Source organism: Oncorhynchus keta, chromosome 33 (assembly GCF_023373465.1).
Source record: "Oncorhynchus keta strain PuntledgeMale-10-30-2019 chromosome 33, Oket_V2, whole genome shotgun sequence".
In the NCBI taxonomy this organism is placed as follows: Eukaryota; Metazoa; Chordata; class Actinopteri; order Salmoniformes; family Salmonidae; genus Oncorhynchus; species Oncorhynchus keta.
The window spans coordinates 5,626,895-5,652,792 of NC_068453.1; the positions used below are offsets into that span (position 1 = coordinate 5,626,895).

General features: G+C 42.5%; 1 protein-coding gene across 1 annotated transcript; it reads left to right on the plus strand.

Annotated features, from left to right (window-relative positions):
- The first annotated feature begins 8,731 nt into the window (after positions 1-8,731).
- wnt7ba (wingless-type MMTV integration site family, member 7Ba) lies at positions 8,732-25,249 on the plus strand. Its single transcript, XM_035748171.2, has 4 exons — positions 8,732-9,115; positions 10,607-10,833; positions 17,792-18,063; positions 22,311-25,249. Exons 1-4 carry the CDS (start codon positions 9,033-9,035, stop codon positions 22,788-22,790), a joined length of 1,062 nt encoding a protein of 353 aa, XP_035604064.1. The 5' UTR covers positions 8,732-9,032; the 3' UTR covers positions 22,791-25,249.
- Positions 25,250-25,898: the final 649 nt, after the last annotated feature.

A 25,898-nucleotide genomic window follows, 5' to 3' on the forward strand; every position in this document is an offset into this window, starting at 1 on the left:
CAGTGTCTCTACTTGCACGTCGGCATCTGCACATCTATCACTCCAGTGTTGATGCTGAATTGTGGTTATTTCGCCTCTCTGGCCTATTTATTGCATTACCTCCCTACTCTTCTACATTTGCACACACTGTATATAGATGTTTCTATTGTGTTATTGACTGCACGTTTGTTTATGTGTAACTCTGTGTTGTTGTTTTTGCCGCACTGCTTTGCTTTATCTTGGCCTGGTCGCAGTTGTAAATGAGAACTTGTTCTCAACTGGCCTACCTGGTTAAATAAAGGTGAAATAAATGTAAAATAAATCAATAAAATATAAATTATGTTAAAAGAGTACTGGGTCTGAGGCTCTCTGGGGCTTTCTCACTCAACTCTACCCCACTCTACACAATACCCCTCACACCAACACTAACATACTACAATGCCAGGAATGGGTGCGTATTTGCAGAAATCAATTCAGAAACATCCCCTTAATTAATTTTCTCCTGCTGCCAAGCCAGCAAAAGCTCGACTGGAGGGGAGTCAGTCTACAACTGCAAGCAAAGCTAACAGTTTATCTTCATCTTATAATCGTATAGTTGTTATTGCAAAGGACAAGGGAATTGATAGAGTGACTGACTGGGAGCATTATACCCTTGAGGTGACCCCACTAGTGCAGCAGCAAAGAGCCACACACACACACACACACACACACACACACACACACACACACACACACACACACACACACACACACACACACACACACACACACACACACACACACACACACACACACACACACACACACACACACACACACACACACACACACACACACACACACACACACACACACACACACACACACACACACACACACACACACACACACACACACACACACACACACACACACACACACACACACACACACACACACACACACACACACACACACACACACACACACACACACACACACACACACACACACACACACACACACACACACACACACACACACACACACACACACACACACACACACACACACACACACACACACACACACACACACACACACACACACACACACACACACACACACACACACACACACACACACACACACACACACACACACACACACACACACACACACACACACACACACACACACACACACACACACACACACACACACACACACACACACACACACACACACACACACACACACACACACACACACACACACACACACACACACACACACACACACACACACACACACACACACACACACACACACACACACACACACACACACACACACACACACACACACACACACACACACACACACACACACACACACACACACACACACACACACACACACACACACACACACACACACACACACACACACACACACACACAGGTCTCTGAGCAACAGTGAGTGAACAGTACAATTACTGTATTGCTTGCCTCGGATGGCCACAAACACTCATTGTCAAGGAATACCACTGATGGGATCGGAGGATAAACTTTAGCATTGCAACAACTGCACAATCAAGCTACAATCCTGTCGGGCCGTGTGTGTGCCATCATTTAGAAAACAATGCTTTGTGTGGTGCTGCTAGATAGGGTAGCACAAGTTCAGCATATTTACACAGTAACTATCCCTTGAGCTTAAACAGTGATGATTTTGTAGATACACATAGGATTTTGTAGATAATACAATTGTTTAGTTATTTGCCCTCTAGGGTTGTTACTACTAAGTCTGAAAAAAGTATAGATGTTGTATTATAAAGCACTATAAATGTGTACATCTGTATGTGTCATTACATTCAGTGTGTTCTTTACAAGAACTAACTTAATACTGGGCTGCAGGGCTGAAGAGGAGCAGTGGCTGAAAAATAGTTCCCCCTCCCCCTCCCTGCTTTCTCTGCCCGTCTCCCTTCCCTTTTCTCTCCCTCTCTTGGATCAAGGATCTGCGTGTCCGCTGTCCTCATGCGCTGGCTTCTTTTGCTCCACCCCTCCACATACCCTATCCCATTTCTACATGACATCATCGCACATCTGTCGTCCCAACAGGGTGATGGTGACAAGGCCCACAAAATGACGAGCCTCTCTTTATCTATATTTGCCCCTCTAACTCTCTTTCCCTTTCCCAGTCTGGCTCTCTTTCTCTTTCACTCCCTCTGCCTCTCTCTCTCGCTCTGCCCTCGTCCCTCCCTTTCACTCCCTCTCTGCCCACCCAGTTTGTAATACCAACTCTTTTCAAGCAGATCACCATATTCACATGCCCGAGAAGGCCAAGGTGACCTGCCTAAATTACTATCACCCCGTAGCACTCCCATCTATTGCCATGAAATGCTTTGAAGTGCTGGTCATGGATCACATCAACACCATCATCCCAGACACCCTGGACCCACTCCAATTCACATACCGGCCCAACATAGCCACATGTGTCTCTAATCTCTATTGCACGACCCTCACCCACCTAAACAAGGATGCTGTTCGTTGACTGCTGTTTATTGACTCCAGATCAGCATTTAACAACATAGTCCCCTCCAAGCTCAGGACCCTGGGACTGAACACCTCCCTCTGCAACTTGATCCTGGATGGGCCGCCCCCCCAGGTGGTGAAGGTAGGCAACAACACAGCTGACCATCAACACTGGGCCCCTCAGGGGTGTGTGCTTACCCCTACCTATATGTACACAGTTACCTCAATTACCTCGTACCCCTGCACATCAACTCAGTACTGGTATTCTCTGTATATAGCCATGTTACTTTTACTCGTTATTGTTATTTGTTATTCATTGTGTATTTATTCCTTGTGTCACAATTTTTTCAATCTGTTTCTTAAAGTCTGTATTGTTGGGAAAGGATCTGTAAGTAAGCATTTCACTGTTAGTGTACACCTGTTGTTTATGATTTAGCAGGTTGTTTGATTTAGCCAGTCTCTCTTTCTCTGCTGAGTCGAGTACTGCAAATAATCAGGCTACATACACTAGCATGTCTGCTAATGTTTTCTCCAACATGTGCTTTGAGAAGCAGAAAATGTTTGTTAAAGTTAAAACAAATGACCCGTTCAGCTAACCCCAGAGTTGACCCATGTGATTATAACCAAGCTTAATCAGCACTAATGCGACATGGCTTGTGTGTGTGTGTGTGTGTGTGTGTGTGTGTGTGTGTGTGTGTGTGTGTGTGTGTGTGTGTGTGTGTGTGTGTGTGTGTGTGTGTGTGTGTGTGTGTGTGTGTGTGTGTGTGTGTGTGTGTGTGTGTGTGTGTGTTAGAGAGAAAGAGATATTGTCAGTATGTTTCAACAAAGAAACCTAACCCTGTGGACTAATGGCACTCAATATATTCAAGAGAGACTTACAGAAATCTGATATGTTTGATTCCCAAATCCCCTATTTTGGGAACAACAACCAGTACATAATGGGGACCAACGATCAGTACATAAAGATAACTTCACAATGTAATAAACATTATGTTATACAGGGCCTTTACTTTTCCTGTCCTTGGTTTCAACATTTTGCCCCAAAAAGGGGCACTGCAAATAAACGTTTGCACCTTGCAGATAGTTACACAAAAAGTGGAAAAAATGTGTTTAAACAGTTATAACCACACCTTTAAACATCCAATACTCTTTTCAGGAAGTAATAATACGCCTAGTAGCCTACACACAGTGGAAAAACACTTATTCCGATATGAACTTGGTTAGTTGAGTATCAATAATACCGATGCTCACTCTTGCCAAAGTGGGAATCAAAATGGCGGAACCACTGCAGAGTCTCTCAGTACGGTGCAATGATTTGGAGGGTGTTCGACATCATGAGCTCCAGCACTTTTTCTGCAGCAAATATGGATGAGAAGAGACCCCAGGTGGACATTTAGAGCATTGCTTTCTCAGAGAGACAATCCAGAACTTCATTGGCATCACGCACAAAGCAGACAATGTAGAACTTGACAAGAATAAATGCATATCTATTTTAATGTGGAATATACTGAAATTCATGGGTACTACCTTCATAAAATCAACAATAAAATCTGAAAGTTGAAGCATAAGTGAAAACAATGACAATACATATGGGGTAGAGATAAGGGAGAAGCTAAATGTGGAGGTTTTAGGCTATATCATCTAAGTTCAGCCATTCTTCAGGTTATTGTCTCCCTCTATTGGTAAAAACTACAAGGGGGCAGAAATTCAAAACTGACCTTAGATCAGTTTCTGGGGGCAACTCACTTCATCATACATCATCCTGCAAAACACCAGATACAATAGTCATATACAACATTAACAATGTTAGCACTGTATTTCTGATCAATTTGATGTTATTTTAATGGACAAAAAATGTGTTTTTCTTTCAAAAACATGGATATTTCTAAGTGACCCCACAACTTATGTTGCGAAGAAATCCGAAGAGGGTGGCCAGCAGAGATAGTTGGGATGGGCTGAGGGAAGCTGGGGGTTGGGATGTGGAATTGGAGACAAGTGGTAGTGGAGTTGCTGAGAGGGGGATAGAATGATGGTCAAAGATAAAAGTATAACAAATAAAGTCAAAATAAAACATAATAAAAAGTACATTTGAATGACACTGAGGGGCAGTTTTTACAACTAAAGCAGGTTTGCCTGAGGCTGATACTGTACAGGTATTTGTACACATGCATATACACACACTCTCATTCAAATGCACACATACATGGACACACACACATGTAAATAGTGCCAGACATGCACACAAACATATACAGTTGGGCTTGCTGTTATGATTTTAGTTGTCCTTGGTGACCTTGTTTTCCATTTTCCTCTGTCTCTTTATTTTTTAAGTACTTTTTTTTGGTTGTTGGTGCATTGGGGGGGGGTTCTTGGGGGGGGGGGGTCTCAGATGGTTGAGGGGCAGCTCTTGGGGAACTGTGGGGGGATCTTGGAGGGTTGGGGTCCTTGTTTTTGGCATTGTGGAACATCTGTCGACGTGCCCTTGGGCGTGGTGTTGACCCTTTATGCTTCTTCTGTGTGTCGCTCTGAATGGGAGTCTATTGGATGACTGGTGTGATGTAGTTGTTGAGCGGCTTCACTGCAAGTATATTGTATGTTTTGGATATTCAATCAAATAAAAAATTAAAATATATTTTTAAAATCCACTTGGCTTTATCGTAAATACTCCCCATTGGTTAGTTTACTCTTCATCACCCATACTTGTTCTCAACTTGCCTACCTGGTTAAATAAAGGTGAAATAAATCAAATAAAAAACTGTGTGTGTGTGTGTGTGTGTGTGTGTGTGTGTGTGTGTGTGTGTGTGCGCGTGTGCGCGTGCGTGCGTGCGTGCGTGTGTGCGTGTGTGTGTGTGTGTATCATACAATCTCAGAGGAGCAGAGGTGAGAATACACATTTTCTCCACAGATTCCTGACGGTTAGTTTATGCTTTTTCCTTTTACATGAATGATTAGTGGTGCCATGTGTTTGTCCAAGCATGTTACTGGTGATAAATGCCTCTGCTGTTTTGTAAAGGATACCAGCCAAGCCATCTGATAAGGATGAGTTGAGATTACTTAAATGTGCTGGTTGGTCTTTTTATCTTTTCCTACACTGTATAGTGTCGACATCTGTTTGGGATGAATAGGATGAAAGTCAAGTGATATTTGGAGTGGTACCAGACAGAAACCCTTCATGGCACTAAACTTTTAACCCATAAAAGTCTTAGCAATTGTTCTATGATATCTACTACCTTAATATATATGATAACATGACCATCTAGCTATTTGGTTCTCTATTTTAGGGGACCCGGGGATATCAGAAACAAATGTGTAAAAGTTATTTGATGAAACCGGGGTGGATTCCTGCTTTACACATGCAGGATGTCCTAGTCCAGAGGTTGCCAAACGTTTACTGCACCTTAAATTGGCACTGGAATATCCAGGGGTCCCAACATGATATCCCCTATTTAATGCTGTGCCGGCTGTCCAGACACATAATAATGACATGAAAGCACATTCTTATAGCGTAAGGGGTCCTTAGTTGACACTAAAAGGTTGCATTATATACCCATTTGAAGAGAAAAAAGTAATTCATTTGTTTGGTCAAATTACAGATTTTCTCAGGGGACCCCATTTCAATTTCAGGGGACTCCACATGTGAAATGCCAAAAGATAGATTATAGTACATGGCAAACAGGGACATGGGGAGAATCTCAATTGCACACTCCTCACAAATGCCAGAGGTGAGGTCCTTTCCTCTGACCTTCTCCTGCAATGGGTCTTGAGAAGGAGGCGAGGAGAGAGGACATGAGGAGTATGCAATTGAGATTCTCCCATGATATCCTACCTGACTGTCACTATCCCTGCCCTTGGGTCAAGTTCTAAGAGAGGACAGAGGAGGCCATCTTGCACCAAGCAGAAGTTCTCTATCCTTTCTCTCTGGGGATGGATTCACATATTAAAGACAACTTACATTATTCTGTGAAGTTTTCCCCGTGGTTGGAAACCAAAATGATTCGAATCCCTTCCATTTCTCCCCTTCCCTCCCTTACTATGTAAAAACATGATAAGAAACAGATACCATTGTCCAGACCAGTTGATACAGCGAGTGCACTGCTTAAGTGCTGTCTTGGCTTTAGACACAGTGGTCAAATACACTAACAAGGGGTACATCCTAAATGGCACCCTATTCCCTATATAGTGCACTACTTTTTACCAGAGTCATATGGGTCCTGGTCATAAGCAGTGCACTATATAGGGAACAGGGTGCAATTTGAGATGCAACCAAGGCGAGGAGGATTATACAAAACTGTCAGAGAGAAAGTTCCAGATACTCTGTGTATGTCTCAAATGGTACCCTATACCCTATTTAGTGCACTAATTTTGACAAGGGCATGGTCAAAAGTAGTGCACTAAATAGGCAATAGGGTGCCATTTGAGATGCACACTTAGTCTACTGTGCTTTGTGCGGGCCCTGATCAGAAAGCCAACAAAGTTATCTGTGAGATGTCCGCTGGAATCAGAAGTAGGACACAAGTTGTGTTTTACTGACAGGGGCTTTGTTGAAATGAAAGATATGAAAGCCTGGATTGAGGTGTTATCAGCTAGAGAATTCTATCTAACTCTAAGGTGGTTTGTTGGCAGAGAGGTTTTAGACAGGGTGAATCTGAGTCTTTGTGGCTACAGATAGTCTGTGACCAAGATAGACTGTGACCAAGAGGTTGGCAAATAGGTTTTAGTAGGAAGGGTGTAGTGCAGTGGTTCCGAACTCCGGTCCTTCGAGTACCCCCAACAGCACACATTTAGGTTGTAGCCACAGACAAAAACACCTGGTTCAACTCATTGAGGGCTTGATGATAAGTTGACATGTTGAATCAGGTGTGCTGTTGGGGTACTGGAGGAGTGGGGAAACACTGGGGTTGTGGTTTTCCTTGCCTGGCTCTTAAAATGGGTGAATCTGAGTCTGCGGTTACACAGATAGTAGTCTCAGCTTGTAGTGGCTTTTCTGATCTGATCTGAATAAAGAATGTGAGATATTTCTCTTCATGTTTTCTTTTATTGATTGAAACAAAGCATGCCTTTCATGCTTGAATGACTGCTCAGTGCTCAGCTGGTCCAATCTGTGCTAGCAGACCAAGATGAAGAGCACAACAGCCAGAGGATGTCTTCAACACAACACTTCCCTAACATGACACGACACCCCCGAAAAGGAGAGAGAAGAGACAACATGGGCGTACTTTGCCCTCAGTTATCATCCCATGAGAGAAGTATCCTTGTAAAACTGTCCATGCTTTGAAGGTTGTTTGAAACTAAACAGCACCATCCCCACCCACTGAGATTTTTTACTCACACTAAGTTTCTAGGCAAACAAGCTGCTATTTGCATGGAGCATCTTTAAAGGGAAGACTGTAAATATGTCTTTCTTTGTTTCTCATTCCCATCTGATATTCTAGAGTGCTTTTGGTGGTTTTATTTGCATGTCTTGGAAGTTATACACATGTGGTTAAAACATGGGCCTCTGTTTGAGAAGAATCACTCAGGGCTTAGATACAGTTTTGTCTTCATGAACTCGTAAATGATTCCTGACAAGATTAATACTAAGAAAAAGTATTAAATAATAGCTTCTTTCTGCAGTGTGATGTGTTCAAGATCACAACTATTTGACCTCCTTCAAGTTGACAGTGATGGCAAATGCATTCTACCTTTCAACCACGTGAGGGTATCTTCGAGATCTAAAGATCATTGAGAGAGCAGCAAGATAATTCATTGTGTCCTGAAAGTATCCTACATTATTTCTATAGTTGTTATTTAGGGATTGAGTGGTTATATTGTGTGTCACCCCATGTATGTCCTACCTGTTTCCACAACAAACAATGTTATGGTGTCTCTTTTATCAGTTGAAATGAACAGGACCTGTCATGCATGCCTTCACAAGCAATTGATGGTTTTACAATTGTTTTTACGCGAGCCTTTTACTGAGACCTGTTGAAGACATAATGTCCAGAAATATCTGTATCCTACCTAACACCATAATACCAATAATATAAATGCATAAAAGCACAGATTTTTAAGACAGTATTGATCACATAGATTCATTGATTGAATGAAAAAAAAATATTTGGGAGCTAAATAGTCGAAGTCTCGTCTCTCTACCGTTGTCCCGTTTGGTTTTAACGGGGGGTGGGCGGTTTAGCACTGTCATACTCCCTCCACTGTGTCTCCCTCTGCAAATGATAAAACAGTGTCTCTTGGGAGGCGAAAGCGGCACATCCCTGTTGTCCCGGAATCTAAAATCCACCCCATCAGTCCAGGAGGACAACCACATTGACACCACTGCCGCCAAGAGATGACCCGTCCAGTCTCCGCGCCCGAAGCCAACGCTACTACCGGGGGGCTTGGAGCTGCATAGCACCAACGCTCCGCCGACTGACCCAAAGAAGGGAACAGAGATTTTTTTTAAACGAACACCCAGGACTACTTATCTTCTAAAGGAATTATCTAGCTAATTTCATTTTTTCCCCCTCACTAAAGCAAGCAGCGGTCGTTGTGTTCAATGACACCATGCTCATTGTCTCGTCCCGCAGTGCGCTGCTGTCCGTCTACTATCCCCAGATCTTCCTCATCCTCACCAGCGGTAGCTACCTGTAGGTTGGCACGTGCTTTTTTTTTACCCTTCTCTCCAACAGGTGCTTGTAGAGAGAGCCATGTGATGGTGTGCATTTGTAAGATCTCTTTACATATTGAATCTCTATTATACACGAATTTAATTAATTTGTTGATTAGGACATTTACGCACGTGAAAAGTATGTGTAGTGTATAATGCAATTTCGCTATAAAATGACCAACTCAAATAAGCTATTGGAACTTATATAATAGCCTATTGTAAAATAAGGGGATGGTATTGGCCTTTACATGAAATTGTTGGTGCCAAACAACACATATCTGTTTGGTTTTGTGACTGAAAATGATTATATTAATAACAAAACCTACAAGAAAACCACTTAACAAGAATAAAAACATGTCTGTTGAATATCTTAATTTAAACGTTATTTGACGAAATGTATTTTCCAACTAGCCTAAAAGTGGTACAGTCAATGGAGAGCTGCTCCAACTTCCCAAACTGACAAATGAAATGAAATCAATATTTTGATGGATTTATAAATGACTTACGTTATATTCACAGTGTTCAATAACTAAATTGATGAGCTTACCTGACTCGTAGGATTTGCGCATTGCCGCATGACCATGTTCCAGGCACGCTATTTTTGTAAAAGCAACACATGGAAAAGAGCAACATGTCGCTGGATGACATCCTGTGTTCTGTCGACAGTAAGACTGCACAACTGGTTATTTCTTATTACACGAAAAGACCCATGCTCTCACAGAACGAATGATTACTGCACATATATGTCTCATACTTGTACAGACAGACCTGACCAATACCTAAAACAGTCATTGTTGAGGTTCATGGCTTTAGTTAAAATGTGGGAATAAACGGCTATTAGTCAGAGTTGGTTTGTTGTCTGTTCTTCATCGGCTAACCATTGTCTGCTTTTGTGCATTTTAAAACCTGATTCGGTGACCCGAAGTAAACCTTACACACAGTGGTCCTTTAAAAGTTATGAGGGTCAAGTTGCAGGTTTTGCTTGTTTATCTGAAGTTAGTATGTAACATGTTTATTTGTCAGTCTCAAAACATAATCAATCAAGTGTAAACCAGAAGTTATTGGCAAATACAATAGAGATATTGGCCCATTACTGTGATTCGACTCATTTTCGGGGTTACGGCAAGCCACACGAGTCACGCTCCCCATCCCTTTCTCTTTTTGTAAGCAGGCGGTGGAGCAGGGTCGTTCCTAACTGACTCAGATCTATAAGGTCACAATAAACAATCTCAGTGACCTGCTTGTCTCGAACCAGGAGTGTGTCTTAAATCAGCTGTGTGTCTTAAGTGCTCTATCTAGATTGGTAGCGAAACTACCTGCGAGCCAAACCAAAACCTGACTGATATGAGGGAACACTGTTGCCCATGGGGGACCTGTAGAATCTGTAGCTACAGTCCGTGCCACGCCGACTCTGCCCTGCCAACTCTATGTCTTGATGATTAACTATCTCCCTCCTCCCCCCCCCCCATAGGGCACTGTCCTCGGTGGTAGCTTTGGGCGCTAACATAATCTGCAACAAGATCCCTGGGCTGGCCCCTAGACAGCGCGCACTCTGCCAGAGCCGCCCGGATGCCATCATCGTCATCGGTGAGGGTGCCCAGCAGGGCATCAATGAGTGCCAGTACCAGTTCCGCTATGGCCGCTGGAACTGCTCCGCCCTGGGCGAGAGGACCGTCTTCGGACAAGAGCTGAGAGTAGGTCAGTCTACCTGCTGCAATTAGTCTAGTCAAATGCACATAACTTATTAGGGGGTGCTGGGCTGAAGAAAACTTGTAGGGACAGTTTCCCTGAAGCAGATTAACCCTATTCCTGGATTTCTAACAACAAAAAACAATTTTCGATGGAGATTGTCCATTGAGCTTGCTTTTTAGTCCAGGACTAGGCTTAATCTGTGTCTGGGAAATCACCCTGTATAGATGAAGTAGGACCCGTAATGTTGTGGGTCGTACTTCATCTCTACTCTACATTCTCTACAGTGTGGCCGCTCCACACTGAGAAGGATATAATAACAGTTTATGATGATGATGCAGTGATTGCATCAGAATGCCCACCACACCAAGCATTGGTGAGAGGTGAGCATCTGATTGTGCCAACTGGGCAGAATGAGAAGTCACTGGCTTTTCCTGTGCCCTGATGAAAACGTATAGGTCTACTGTCAGTGACTAGCACCTAACGCACAGTCCAACCAATACAGTCCATGGTGCATGACACAAAGCATAAGCTGGATATATAAAACAAAAAATCTGATCAGCCACTCTTAAAGGAAAATGAAAGTTAAATTAAAGTTGTTTCTGTTGAACTTCCTTTTTCTTCACAGTGGCTATGTTCAGACCAGGGCACTGGTTACAGGACAAGTTATGGTAGTCAGTTCAGGGCAATACAATTTGGTGAAGGTGGCTATCATCATGGCCAATTTGGTTGTTGTAGTGTGTGTGGTGCTACTCCTGCAATAGAAGCAACAATGAGAGGTTCACAAACTAGACCTCCTCTTCATTAGAATGAAGAGTGAAGCTCTACGGTTTAGTGAAACTACTACTACAGTGAAATCTTCCAGTGAGAATATTATTCTTTCACCATCATCCTCCTTCAATAACCACAGTGAATACCGTACTTTTACTCCATAATATTTGGCATACGGGAACAATTTAAACTTGAAGCCGTGTTGCTAGTGTCCTGAAGGGGTTTCAATCCTACAACAGTCAGTCCTACATGTGACCTCAAGTCTGTCCTGCTTCTGGGCTTGACTGTCCTAAATACAGTAGATCTATAATAATTATTGTGTGAAAATGAACCACAATGTCCTTAGAAGTGCAACCTCTCCTAACTATCTATACTCATAGTCTCTAAACATCACTCTGATCTGGTTTTAGTCAGCATTCCCCTATTTTTTTTTTACATTTCCCACAGCACACCAGTGGTATTGGTCTTAATACGGGGCTCTCTTATATAAGTTGTCTATCAGTCAGAAATGTTTTGTTGCGGGGTCTCACTGTGGTTTGGGAACTTTGTTTAATCCAGCAGCTCTGGAAACAATCACTTCTCTCACAGACAGGCGGACTGCTGGATCGAGGATTCATTTAGTTGTTTTGTTAGAGGAAAGGAAATGTATCTATTCCTCTGTTCACCGTGGTGTGTTAGGGTTATGGTGTGTTAGGTGGCTAATAGGGACACTCAGCTTGTCCCTCTACTGACTGTATGTGTTGGGAGAGATTGATATGGCAAGAACTCTGTCCATCTACTGGGAAGTTATGGTAGGACTCACCTCTTGGGTTGCTGTTGGTAGCGATGAAATGTTGGATTTGTCATTCACAGGGCCTGGGGACAGGCTCATCCTATGGTTAGTTGATCCATTCGAGTTCATGCATATGTAAAGGCATCACGGGTGTCAAGAAGTTCCTCTTCAAACACTTAATCTGATTGACCTGCAAGGACAGGGAACATACACCATAACTATTGAGTGAGACCGGAGTTTCTGTCTTGACCACTAATCAAGGTCAGCTACAGCAGTTAAAATACCCACAACAATGGAACCAAGCGTGTATTACTCTACAATCATTTTATATGCTGGGGACGACATTTGGCAGCTCGAGGAAAACCTTCACTATTCTACATTTACTGAAAGGTCAGTTTCCCTGGTTCAGACTGATGAGAGAAGACTTCAGAGTTTGTTTAAAGTTATGGATCAGTGAGCCACAGAGCTACTGGGATCTACGAGTGAGTTTGTCAGGTTGGAGAGAAGCCACCCCACCCCATCCCATCCACTAGACACCATGCATTAATACTCAGGTTGTTGAGGAGAATGGAACCCAACATAGTATCTTGATTGAGGCGAGAAGTATCCTATTACAAGGACAACGCAATAGTAATGTTATATACAGTTGAAGTCAGAAGTTTACATACACTTAGGTTGGAGTCATTCAAACTCGTTTTCCAACCACTCCACACATTTCTTTGACAAGTTGGTGAGGACATCTACTTTGTGCATGACACAAATAATTTTTCCAACAATTGTTTACAGACAGATTATTTAACTTATAATTCACTTATAATTCATTTCCAGTGGGTCAGAAGTTTACATACACTAAGTTGACTGTGCCTTTAAACAACTTGGAAAATTCAAAAAATGATGTCATGGCTTTTGAAGCTTCTGATAGGCTAATTGACATCATTTGAGTCAATTGGAGGTGTACCTGTGGATGTATTTCAAGGCCTACCTTCAAACTCACTGTCTCTTTGCTTGACATCATGGGAAAATCAAAATAAATCAGCCAAGACCTCTGGTTCATCCTTGGGAGCAATTTCCAAACGCCTGAAGGTACCACATTAATCTGTACAAACAATAGCACGCAAGTATAAACACCATGGCCCCACGTAGCCGTCATACCGCTCAGGAAGGAGACGCTTTCTGTCTCCTAGAGATGAACGTACTTTAGTGATGAAAAGTGCAAATCAATGCCAGAACAACAGCAAAGGACCTCGTGAAGATGCTGGAGGAAACAGGTACAAAAGTATCTACATCCACAGTAAAACGAGTCGACATATCGACATAACCTGAAAGGCTGCTCAGCAAGGAAGAAGCCACTGCTCCAAAACCGCCATAAAAAATCCAGACTACGCATGGGGACAAATATCGTACTTTTTGGAGAAATGTCCTCTGGTCTGATGAAACAAAAATAGAACTGTTTGGCCGTAATGCCCATTGTTATGTTAGGAGGAAAAAGAGGGAGGCTTGCAAGCCAAAGAACACCATCCCAACCGTGAAGCACAGGGGTGGCAGCATCATGTTGTGGGGGTGCTTTGCTGCAGGAGGGACTGGTGCACTTCAAAAATTAGATGGCATCATGAAGAATCAACATTTTGTGGCTATATTGAAGCAACATCTCAAGACATCAGTCAGGAAGTTAAAGCTTGGTCGCAAATGGGTCTTCCAAATGGACAATGACCCCAAGCATACTTCCAAAGTTGTGGACAACAAAGTCAAGGTATTGGAGTGACCATCACAAAGCCCTGACTTCAATCCTATAGAACATTTGTGGGCAGAACTGAAAAAGTGTGTGCGAGCAAGGAGGCCTACAAACCTGACTGAGTTACACCATCTCAGTCAGCAGTAATGGGCCAAAATTCATCCAACTTATTATGAAAAGCTTGAGGAAGGCTACCCGAAATGTTTGACCCAAGTTAAACAATTTAAAGGCAATGCTTCCAAATACTATGTTAGCATTGTATGTAAACTTCTGACCCACTGGGAATTTGATGGAATAAATTAAATCTGAATAAATAATTATTTCCACTATTATTCTGACATTTCACATTCTTAAAATAAAGTGGTGACCCTAACTGACCTAAAACAGGGAATTTGTACTTGGATTAAATGTCAGGAATTGTGAAAAACTGAGTTTAAATGTATTTGGCTGAGGCGTATGTAAACTTCGACTTCAACTGTACAGTAATTCATTTCCTTTCCATGCTGTAAATGTGAATGTGTTTGTTCTGAAATGGAAAGCGGGTCATTTGAAAGTCTCTTACGGGTATTTATCGTTGCTTTGACAGTGTAGTTTGACAGAATGATCAATGGTACAGCAGATGTGAGAATGTAACATGTGGTTGTGGGTCTATAACCTGTGATAAGTTACCACCACCAGCTACAAAAACAATATGAGTAATGTACACTTAACATTTATCTAGCATCTTTAAGCGGATTTGTGTGTTTATTAACATCTTATAAAAAAATATAAAGAAGACATTACATTACATCCATAAACAACTTGTCTAGAGTGAAGGTAGTGAGTTCAATAACGCTACATTGTCAGCTATAGAATGACAAATGTGTTGGCTGAAGCAGAAACCAACTGGCACACATTAAGTGCACTTATAGATAGGATAATCTACACCGAACAAAACTATAAACATAGCATTTAAAGTGTTGGTCCCATGTTTCATGAGCTGAAATAAAACATCCCAGAAATTTTCCAAATGCTAAAAATATTATTTCTCTCAAATTTTTTGCACAAATTTGTTTACATCCTTGTTAATGAGCATTTTCTCTTTTGCCAAGATAATCCATCCACCTGACAGGTGTGGCATATCAAGAAGCTGATTAAACAACACGATCATTACACAGGTGCACCTTGTGCTGGGGACAATAAAATGCCACTCTAAAATGTGCAGTTTTGTCACACAACACAATGCCACAGATGAGTGTGCAATTGGCATGCTGACTGCAGGAATGTCCACCAGAGCTGTTGGCAGAGAATTTAATGTTAATTTCTCTACCATAAGTCGCCTCAAATGTCATTTTAGAGAATTTGGCAGTACGTCCAACTGACCTCACAACCGCAAACCACGTGTATGGCGTAGTTTGGGCGAGCGATTTGCTGATGTCAAATCAAAATCAAATCAAATTGTATTGGTCACATACACACGGTGAGCAGATGTGAATCCGAGTGTAGCGAAATGTTTGTGCTTCTAGTTCCGACAGTGCAGTAATATCTAACAAGTAATCTAAGAATTTCACAACAACTACCTAATACACACAAATCTAAAGCGATGAATGAGAATATGTACATAGAAACATATGGATGAGCGATGGCCGAGCGGCATAGGCAAGGTGCAATAGATGGTATAAAATACACTATATACATATGATGTGAGTAATGTAAGATATATAAACATTATTAAAGTGGCATTATTTAAAGTGACTATTAATCCATTTATTAAAGTGGCCAGTGATTGGGTCTCAATGCAGGCAGCAGCCTCTCTGAGTTAGCACCACCCTCTGAAGAGCCTTGCGATTGAGGGCGGTGCAGTTGCCATACCAGTTTGTTAGGGTTTTGGGTGACAAGCCAAATTTCTTCAGCCTCTTGAGGTTGAAGAGGTGCTGTTGTGCCTTCTTCACCACACTGTCCGTGTGGGTGGACCATTTTAGTTTGTCTGTGATGTGTACGCAGAGAACTTAATCAATCGATGTATTTATAAAGCCCTTCTTACATCAGCTGATGTCACAAAGTGCTGTGCAGAAAACGTTCCACCTTCTCCACTGCTGTTCCTTCATTGTGGATAGGGGGATCCTCCCTCTGCTGTTTCCTGAAGTCCACGATCATCTCCTTTGTTTTGTTCATTTTGTGTGAGAGGTTGTTTTCCTGACACCACACTCCGAGTGCCCCCACCTCCTCCTTGTAGGCTGTCTTGTCATTGTTGGTAATCAAGCCCACTACTGTTGTGTCATCTGCAAAGTTGATGATTTGAGTTGGAGGCGTGCATGGCCACGCAGTCGTGGGTGAACAGGAAGTACAGGAGGGGGCTGAGCACCCACCCTTGTGGGGCCCCAGTGTTGAGAGTCAGCGAAGGGGAGATGTTGTTTCCCACCTTCACCACCTGGGGTCGGCCCGTCAGAAAGTCCAGGACCCAATTGCACAAGGCGGAGTTGAGACCCAGGGCCTCCAGCTTGATGATGAGCTTGGAGGGTACAATGGTGTTGAATGCTGACCTGTAGTCAATGAATAGCATTCTTACATAGGTATTCCTCTTGTCCAGATGGGATAGGGCAGTGTGCAGTGTGATGGCGATTGCATCGTCTGTGGACCTGTTGGGTCACCGTTGTGAACAGAGTGCTCCATGGTGGCTGTGAGGTTACGGTATGGGCAGGCATAATGTCACGTGACTAGGGGGTATTCTAGCTTAATATTTCTATGTTGTGTTCTAGTTTATTTTTCTATGTTGGTGTTTTGTATGATTCCCAATTAGAGGCAGCTGGTAATCGTTGGCTCTAATTGGATTCATATTTAAGTAGCTATTTTTCCCACCTGTGTTTGTGGGATATTGTTTTGTGTTTGTGCATGTGCACCACATAGTCACGTTTCATTGTTCGTTTACTGATTTATTGTTTTTGCTTTAAGTTTCACTTTGAAATAAATACGTGGAACTCAACATCCGCTGCGCCGTGGTCCGATTCTTACGACAACCGTGACACATAAGCTATGGACAACGAACACAATTGTATTTTACTGATGGCAATTTCCATGCAGAGAGATAGCGTGACGAGATGCTGAGGCCCTTTATTGTGCCATTCATCAGCCGCCCAGTTCTTCAATGGCCTGCATACTAACCAGACATCTATTTCCTTATATGAACTGTAACTCTAATTGTTGCATGTTGCATTTATATTTTTGTTCAGTATATATACTCTATAATACTATAGTACATATACTACTATAGTAATACTATAGTAGTACTACAGTACTTTTTACTGTATCTGCTGTACAGACACAGATACAGTAAGGCTCCTGTGGTCAACCAGCAGATGTCACTTGGGGTTTTATCAGTGGAGAGTTACCAAGCCCACCTGTTAAAAATTAGGGCTCTGACGAGAGTCAGTTAGAAAGAGACTATCAAATAAGGAATGGTAGGTATTTATTAGCCTGTTACAGGTTAATTACATTAGACTATTAAAAGGCCAAATTGCAGTCAGGTCACCTAGTAATGTAAAGTGTGGATGAATTTTGTTGTAGTGGGCCACAAGCCTTTCATTAGGCCACAGCATAAAATACTATACTGTATAGTAACACATACTCATACTATGTACTGTAATGCACTACAACTCACCTAGGACTAGTGCAAGATAACTCTTTGCCGCTCTCTCCCTCTCTCTCCGCCCCAGGCAGCCGAGAGGCGGCGTTCACCTATTCCATCACGGCGGCTGGCGTGGCACATTCGGTGACAGCGGCGTGTAGTCAGGGCAACCTGAGCCAGTGTGGCTGCGACAGGGAGAAGCAGGGCTACCATGACCAGGAGGAGGGCTGGAAGTGGGGAGGCTGCTCGGCCAACATCAAGTACGGCGTGGAGTTCTCCAGACGCTTCGTGGATGCCCGAGAGATCAAGAAGAACGCCCGACGTCTGATGAACCTGCATAATAATGAGGCAGGACGAAAGGTAAAGTGACTGACACTGCTTGTCTTGTTGTCTGGTTTTAACACACCTAACAAACATGTAGTTGTTTCTGTAGAGATCTAGAATATCAGGCAATAGAATATAATACAACTCAACCAGGAAAGTATACGGAACAAAAATCTAAATGCAACGTTCGTCCCATGTTTCATGAGGTGAATTAAAAAGATCCCGGAAATGTTCCATACGCACAAAAAGTGTATTTCTCTCAAATTTTGTGCAGAGATTTGTTCACATCCCTGTCAGTGAGCATTTCTCATTTGTCAAGATAATCCATCCACCTGATAGGTGTGGCATATCAAGAAGCTGATTAAACAGCATGATCATTACAAAGGTGCACCTTGTGCTGCGGACAATAAAAGGCCACTCTATAATGTGCAGTTTTGTCACACAACATGGATGTGTTGTTTTAGAGAATTTGGCAGTATATCCAACCGGCCTCACAACCGACCTCCACAGCCGGCTTCTCCACCTGCGGGACCGTCTGAGACCAGCCAACCGGACAGCTGATGAAACTGTGGGTTTGCACAACCAGAGAATTTCTGCACAAACTGTCAGAAACTGTCTCAGGGAAGTTCATCTGTGTGCTCGTCTTCCTCACCAGGGTCATGACCTGACTGCAGTTCGGCGCCATAACCAACTTCATTGGGCAAATGCTCACCTTCGATGGCCATTGGCATGCTAGAGAAGTGTGCTCTTCACGGATGAATCCCGTTTGTTTTCTCTGGATTGGTGTGTATGACAGCGTGTTCCAGTTCCCAGCAATATCCAGCAACTTCTCACAGCCATTGAAGAGTGGGATAACATTCCACACGAAACAATCAACAGCCTGATCAACTATATGTGAAGACGATGTTTTTCTGGTTTTCTGATCCACGCCCCTACCTTTTTTTAAAAAGTATCTGTGACCAACAGATGCATATCTGTATTCCCAGTCATGTAAAATCTATAGATTAGGGCCTAAGGAATTTATTTCAATTGACTGATTTCCTTATATGAACTGTAACGCAGTAAAATCTTTGAAATTGCTGCATGTTGCATTTATATATTTTCTCAGTGTAAATATAAGTTCAGAGGAGACCGCATCGCTGTGCTAAATTATGCTATACTAGTTTAAAATCAGAAGGTTTCAAAATGTGTGTGTGTGTGAGAGCACATGCGTGTGTGCCTGCCCATGTGTGGGTGTGTGCGTGATCTCGCCCCTGTGTGTATGTGTGTGTGTGAGCGGAGGGAACGCAAGGCCAGGCAAACCGGCTGCCAAATGGAGTACTGCCATAACCCTGCAGTCCCATTCATTGAAATACAGAGCATTAAGTCAGGATGCAGGATATTATTGCAAAGTCTCTCTCTCTTCCTCTCTCGTTGGCAGCCCCCAAAACCATGCTGCTGCACCACTGCACACACTGAACCAACCTAATCAAGAGCCAATTCCCCTAACTTGATAGCAGGGCAGATCAAGTGCAACAGGCTTGATACACTCGTACATGATAGGCTAGTAGGCTACAGTACTGGCCACACAGAAGTTTTGAATTCCTATTGACAATGCATCTAATGTCAACACTGATAGATATTGCTTTGTGTTAGAATTTTCTATTATTTTTTGGGGAACATTAGTCTACATAAACATTTCAAAATTTGGTCACAACTAAACTCAGCAAAAAAAGAAACGTCCTCTCACTAGACGTTTCTGGCCCTTCCTACATATTCTGGACCTTGCTACATATTCTGGACCTTGCTACATATTCGTCACCAGACCCACTGGCTCCAGGTCATCCATAAGTCTATGCTAGGTAAAGCTACGCCTTATCTCAGCTCACTGGTCACGATAACAACACCCACCTGTAGCACGCGCTCCAGCAGGTATATGTCACTGGTCATCCCCAAAGCCAACACCTCCTTTGGCTGCCTTTTCTTCCAGTTCTCTGCTGCCAATGACTGGAACGAATTGCAAAAATTGCTGAAGCTGGAGACTTATATTTCCCTCACTAACTTTAAACATCAGCTAACTGATCGCTGCAGCTGTACACAGCCCATCTGTAAATAGCCCACCCAATCTACCTACCTCATCCCCATATTGTTTTTATTTAGTTTTCTGCTCTTTTGCACACCAGTATTTCTACTTGCACATCACCATCTGCTCATCTATCACTACAGTGTTAATTTGCTAAATTGTAATTACTTCGCTACTATAGCCTATTTATTGCCTTACCTCCTCAAACCATTTGCACACACTGTATATAGACTTTATTTTTTTCCCTATTGTGTTATTGACTGTACGCTTGTTTATTCCATGTGTAACTCTGTGTTTTTGTTTGTGTTGCACTGCTTGGCTTTATCTTGGCCAGGTCGCAGTTGTAAATGAGAGCTTGTTCTCAACTAGCTTACCTGGTTAAATAAAGGTGAAATAAAATAAAATAATACATTTTAAAATGTTAAAAACTGTCAACTGCGTTTATTTTCAGCAAACTTAACGTGTAAATATTTGTATGAACATAACAAGATTCAACAACTGAGACATAAACTGAACAAGTTCCGCAGACATGTGACTAACAGAAATGGAATAATGTGTCCCTGAACAAAGGGGGGGTCAAAATCAAAAGTAACAGTCAGTATCTGGTGTGGCCACCAGCTGTATTAAGTACTGCAGTGCATCTCCTCCTCATGGACTGCACCAGATTTGCCAGTTCTTGCTGTGAGATGACACCCCACTCTTCCCGGACATTCCTGGGGGGAATGGCCCGAGCCCTCACCCTCCGATCCAACAGGTTCCAGACGTGCTCAATGGGATTGAGATCTGGGCTCTTCGCTGGCCATGGCAGAACACTGACATTCCTGTCTTGCAGGAAATCACGCACAGAACGAGCAGTATGGCTGGTGGCATTGTCATGCTGGAGGGTCATGTCAGGATGAGTCTGCAGGAAGGGTACCACATGATGGAAGAGGATGTCTTCCCTGTATCGCACAGCGTTGAGATTGCCTGCAATGACAACAAGCTCACTCAGATGCAGTGACACACCGCCCCAGACCATGACTGATCCTCCACCTCAAAATGGATCCCTCTCCAGAGTACAGGCCTCGGTGTAATGCTCATTCCTTCGACGATAAACGCGAATCCGACCATCACCCCTGGTGAGACAAAACCGTGACTCATCAGTGAAGAGCACTTTTTGCCAGTCCGGTCCGGAGACGGTGGGTTTGTGCCCATAGATGACGTTGTTGCCGGTGATGTCTGGTGAGGACCTGCCTTACAGCAGGCCTACAAGCCCTAAGTCCAGCCTCTCTCAGCCTATTGCGGTTAGTCTGAGCACTGATGGGAGGGATTGTGCGTTATTGGTGTAACTCGGGCAGTTGTTGTTGCCATCCTGTACCTGTCCCACAGGTGTGATGTTCGGATGTACCGATCCTGTGCAGGTGTTGTTACACGTGGTCTGCCACTGCGAGGATGATCAGCTGTCCATCCTGTTTCCCTGTAGTGCTGTCTTAGGCGTCTCATAGGCCAGTTGCAATTTATTGTCCTGGCCACATCTGCAGTCCTCATGCCTCGGTGTCTAAGGCATGTTCACACAGATGAGCAGGGACCCTGGGCATCTTTCTTTTGGTGTTTTTCAGAGTCAGTAGAAAGGCCTCTTTAGTGTCCTAAGTTTTCATAACTGTAACCTTAATTGCCTACAGTCTGTAAGCTGTTAGTGTCTTAACGACCGTTCCACAGGTGCATGTTCATTAATTGTTCATGGTTCATTGAACAAACATGGGAAACAGTGTTTAAACCCTTTACAATGAAGATCTGTGAAGTTATTTGGATTTTTACGAATTATCTTTGAAAGACAGGGTCCTGAAAAAGGACAAGTTAGTAAGAGAGTAGAGGCTTGAGCCATAAGTTATTTTCACTTAATTTTTTTACATAGCTGGCATCACTGCCCAGTTGGGGGATTTGAAATATATAGTCCAAATGGACTTTAGGCTATATTGCAGGGGATGCCCTTAGTTGATAGACGTAATGTATTGTAGAACTGTTGAATGGAAAATACAATTTGTGGATATGTGGGCTGGCCTAAACTCTTTCATACAAATCTCCAATTCACATCACTTTGAATTAAGTAGCTAAGCTACCTACACACAACTATTCAACATTTGGGATTTGCCAACTCTTACTCAAAGCATTTATCTAACCCTCGGGTCATGTTAACCTTTTCCAAACCTTGTATCCAACCCCCTTCTCTCCTCTCCCTCAGATCCTGGAGGAGCATATGAAGTTGGAGTGTAAGTGTCACGGCGTGTCAGGCTCCTGCACCACCAAGACCTGCTGGATCACCTTACCCAATTTCCGGGAGATTGGCTACATCCTGAAAGAGCGCTACAGCGAGGCGGTCCAAGTCGAACCGGTCCGGGCCTCCCGTCTCCGCCAACCATCCTTCCTTCGGCTGAAGGAGGCGCGGGGCTACCAGAAACCCACGGACACAGATCTGGTCTACCTGGAGAGGTCTCCTAACTACTGCGAGGAGGACACGGCGACAGGGAGCACAGGGACGCGGGGGAGACTGTGTAACCACACGTCACCCCATACCGACAGCTGCAATCTGATGTGTTGTGGTAGAGGCCACAACACCCACCAGTATACCCGCGTGTGGCAGTGCAACTGCAAGTTCCAGTGGTGCTGTTTTGTGAAGTGTAACACGTGCAGCGAGAAGTCTGAGGTGTTCACCTGCAAGTAAAGGATGGATGGACAAGCAGATGGATGGAGGGGGACGGAGGGATGAGGGACGGAGCTGGGAAAAGGGACAAGGCAAGGCCCTGAGAGAGGATACAAGGAAGGAAAAAAGGGTACTAGGACGTGGACTTAGTGGGGAAGGACTTCAGGAGGGACTCTACAGAGTGGACTTGGAAAATTGTTCGATTCTTCACGGCTTCATTTTGCACATTGGCCATCCTATTTGATTTTAAAAAACAAAGGAAAGATTAAATGTACTAAAATGACTGAGAGAAATTACTTTGAGAAGTAGGCAAATAATGTTTTCTTCTTATGTGCTGACTGGAAAACTGTGATGCAGATATACTATGTGTTGCAAGATATTGATGAAGTGCAAGGATTGTGGTTGTTCATTTTTCTATCTCCAACCAAGCAAATCTGTTATTGGAAACATTGCGGACCCAAACTTTATCAAGTGCAGTTTTCACCTCCTCTTGTAACACTGCTCATAAAAGCAAAATAACCTCGACATCTGAAACAGGGAAGTAAAAAAAAAAACGGATTAACTGACATAATTACAACCTCAAACTGGAAACGGTACATCAGCAAAGTGCCTTTTGACTGCGACGCGAGACGGATGGAGAGAGAAAGGAGCGTGGTTTCAAAAGACTGGTGTAGAATGGTGGTGTACCTTGACTATCCAGTCACACTGTATTTACAATGCCTTCAGAAACTATTCACACCCCTTGTTTTTTTTGAGTGTAGTGTTACAAAGTGTTATTAAAATGGATTTGTAATTTCCTGTCAACAATATACACAAAATACTCTATAATGTCAAAGTGGGAGAAAAATTCTAACATTTGTAAAAAAAAAAATTTAAAAAACGAATGAAAAATAAAACACGAATACATCTTGATTAGATAAGTATTCAACCCTCTTGAGTCAATACATGTAAGAATCACCTTTTGGCAGTGATTACAAGCTGTGTCTTTCTGGGTAAGTCTCTAAGAGCTTTCCGCACTTGGATTGTGCAACAATTGTCAATATTTTTTTCAAAATTCTTATAGCTCTGTCAAATTGGTTGTTGATCATCGCTAGACAACCATTTTCAGGTCTTGCCATAGATTTTCAAGCAGATGTAAGTAAAAACTGTAACTCGGCAACTCATTCACTGTCTTCTTGGTAAGCAATTCCAGTATAGATTTGGCCATGTGTTTTAGGTTATTGTCAAAAACAACAAAACATTTGATGAAAATGTAAGTTGCTCTGGATAAGATGTAAATGTAAATGTTGAAAGGTGAATTCATCTACCAGTGTCTGGTGGAAAACAGACTGAATCATGTTTTCCTCTAGGATTTTACCAGTGCTTAGCTCCATTCCATTTATTTTTATCCTGAAAAACTCCCCAGTCCTTTACGATTACAAGCATACACATAACATGATGCATACACCACTATGCTTGAAAATATGGAGAGTGGTACTCAGTAATGTGTTGTATTTTCCCCGAACATAACACTTTGTATTCAGGACATAAAGTTAATTGCTTTGCCACAGTTTTAGCAGTATCACTTTAGTGCCTTGTTGCAAACAGGATGCATGTTTTGGAATATTTGTATTCTGTACAGTACAGGCTTCCTTCTTTTCACTCTGTCAATTAGGTTAGTATTGTGGAGTAACTACAATGTTGTTGATCCATCCTCAGTGTTCTATTACAGCCATTAAACTCTATAACTGTTTTAAAGTCACCATTGGCCTCATCCCGAAGTGGTTTCCTTCCTCTCCAGGAACGGAGATAAAAACGACGCCTGTATCTTCATAGTGACTGGGTGTATTGATACACCATCCAAAGAGTAATTAATAACTTCACCATGCTCAAAGGGATATTCAATGTCTGAAAAAAAATTGCCATCTACTAATAGGTGCCCTTCTTTGCAAGGGATTGTAAAACCTTTCCGAAAACAGAATTCCACTTTGACATTATGGGGTAAACCATTTTCAATTCAGGGTGTAACACAACAAAATGTGGAAAAAGTCAAGGGGTGTGAATATTTTCTGAAGGCACTGTATGTTTGAACACTGAAAATAAATGGTTTATTTATGTTAAGATATCTTCAAACTAAAAGGTCTTATAGTATGGATAGCAATGTTTAATATATATATTTTTCTCTTTGATTGCTACTGAAGTGTACCAGAGTTAGTGTGGCATTAAGCATAAAGCCACAACAGTAGAGTACAAAACATTTTTCTGCAATTTTCATTTTCTTAGATCTGTGCATTTCTATTGTCAGTAGCGTGTCTAAGTAGTTATCTTATTATTTTGCTCACCATCCCTCCTCAATTCATTGAACATGATTTTAACATGTTACTAGGTGAATTGGTGAGTGCTGCACTGAATCATTTTACCAAGAGCCCAACAAAGCAACCCATTCTAGCCCATACAAAGGAAAAATAAAACATGTCCCTATTTCGGTCTCAATTCCAACATGGGGGGGGGGGTAATTATTCCCATTCTGTCTGAGATGATGCGGTGTAAGCGTTATGGAGCTCCATGGGCGATACACTGCACGTACCAACGAATGCCAGAAACATGGAATTTCACTTTCGCTCACCCCTTGCATTCAGGTCTATACCAGCAGAGTTAAAGGCAACCTGTCCTGAGAATAAGTATTTTGCCGAACCATATAATACAGATCTATGGAAAGAGGTCATGGGCCGGGGGCTATTTCAGGCATTAACCTTCTATGTATTCAGCGATTTTGTTTTATTTAGGCTTTATATAGCTAAAAAAAACAAAGAGTATATTTTTATATGCATTACATATGGCACTTTGTTTTCATTGATTGTCATTGTTTTTAAAGATTTGAGAGCTACAAATTATTCTGAATGATTATTCTGTCTCTGATTGATTAAAGTTGCTGTAGTGTACATAGACCATGTGTTCGACAATTAGCCCAGATTATTTTATTCTCAATATGAAGACCATCATTTTCTATAGCTCCTGGTTTACTTGGTGGATAATCAAGAAATGCGCCGGAAAAATATTAAGTATTAAGAAAATAAATGGATGTTACTGATCCAGTGTTGGATTGGATGTCTGCTATCATGAGAAATGATTACTTAGCTTTTAGGCCAT

Coding starts and splice junctions, on each gene's coding strand:
- wnt7ba (XM_035748171.2), top strand. CDS start 9,033: ATGCTCATTGTCTCGTCCCGCAGTGCGCTGCTGTCCGTCTACTATCCC. Junction 9,116..10,606: donor CTCACCAGCGGTAGCTACCT/GTAGGTTGGCAC, acceptor CCCCCCCCATAG/GGCACTGTCCTCGGTGGTAG. Junction 18,064..22,310: donor ATAATGAGGCAGGACGAAAG/GTAAAGTGACTG, acceptor CCTCTCCCTCAG/ATCCTGGAGGAGCATATGAA.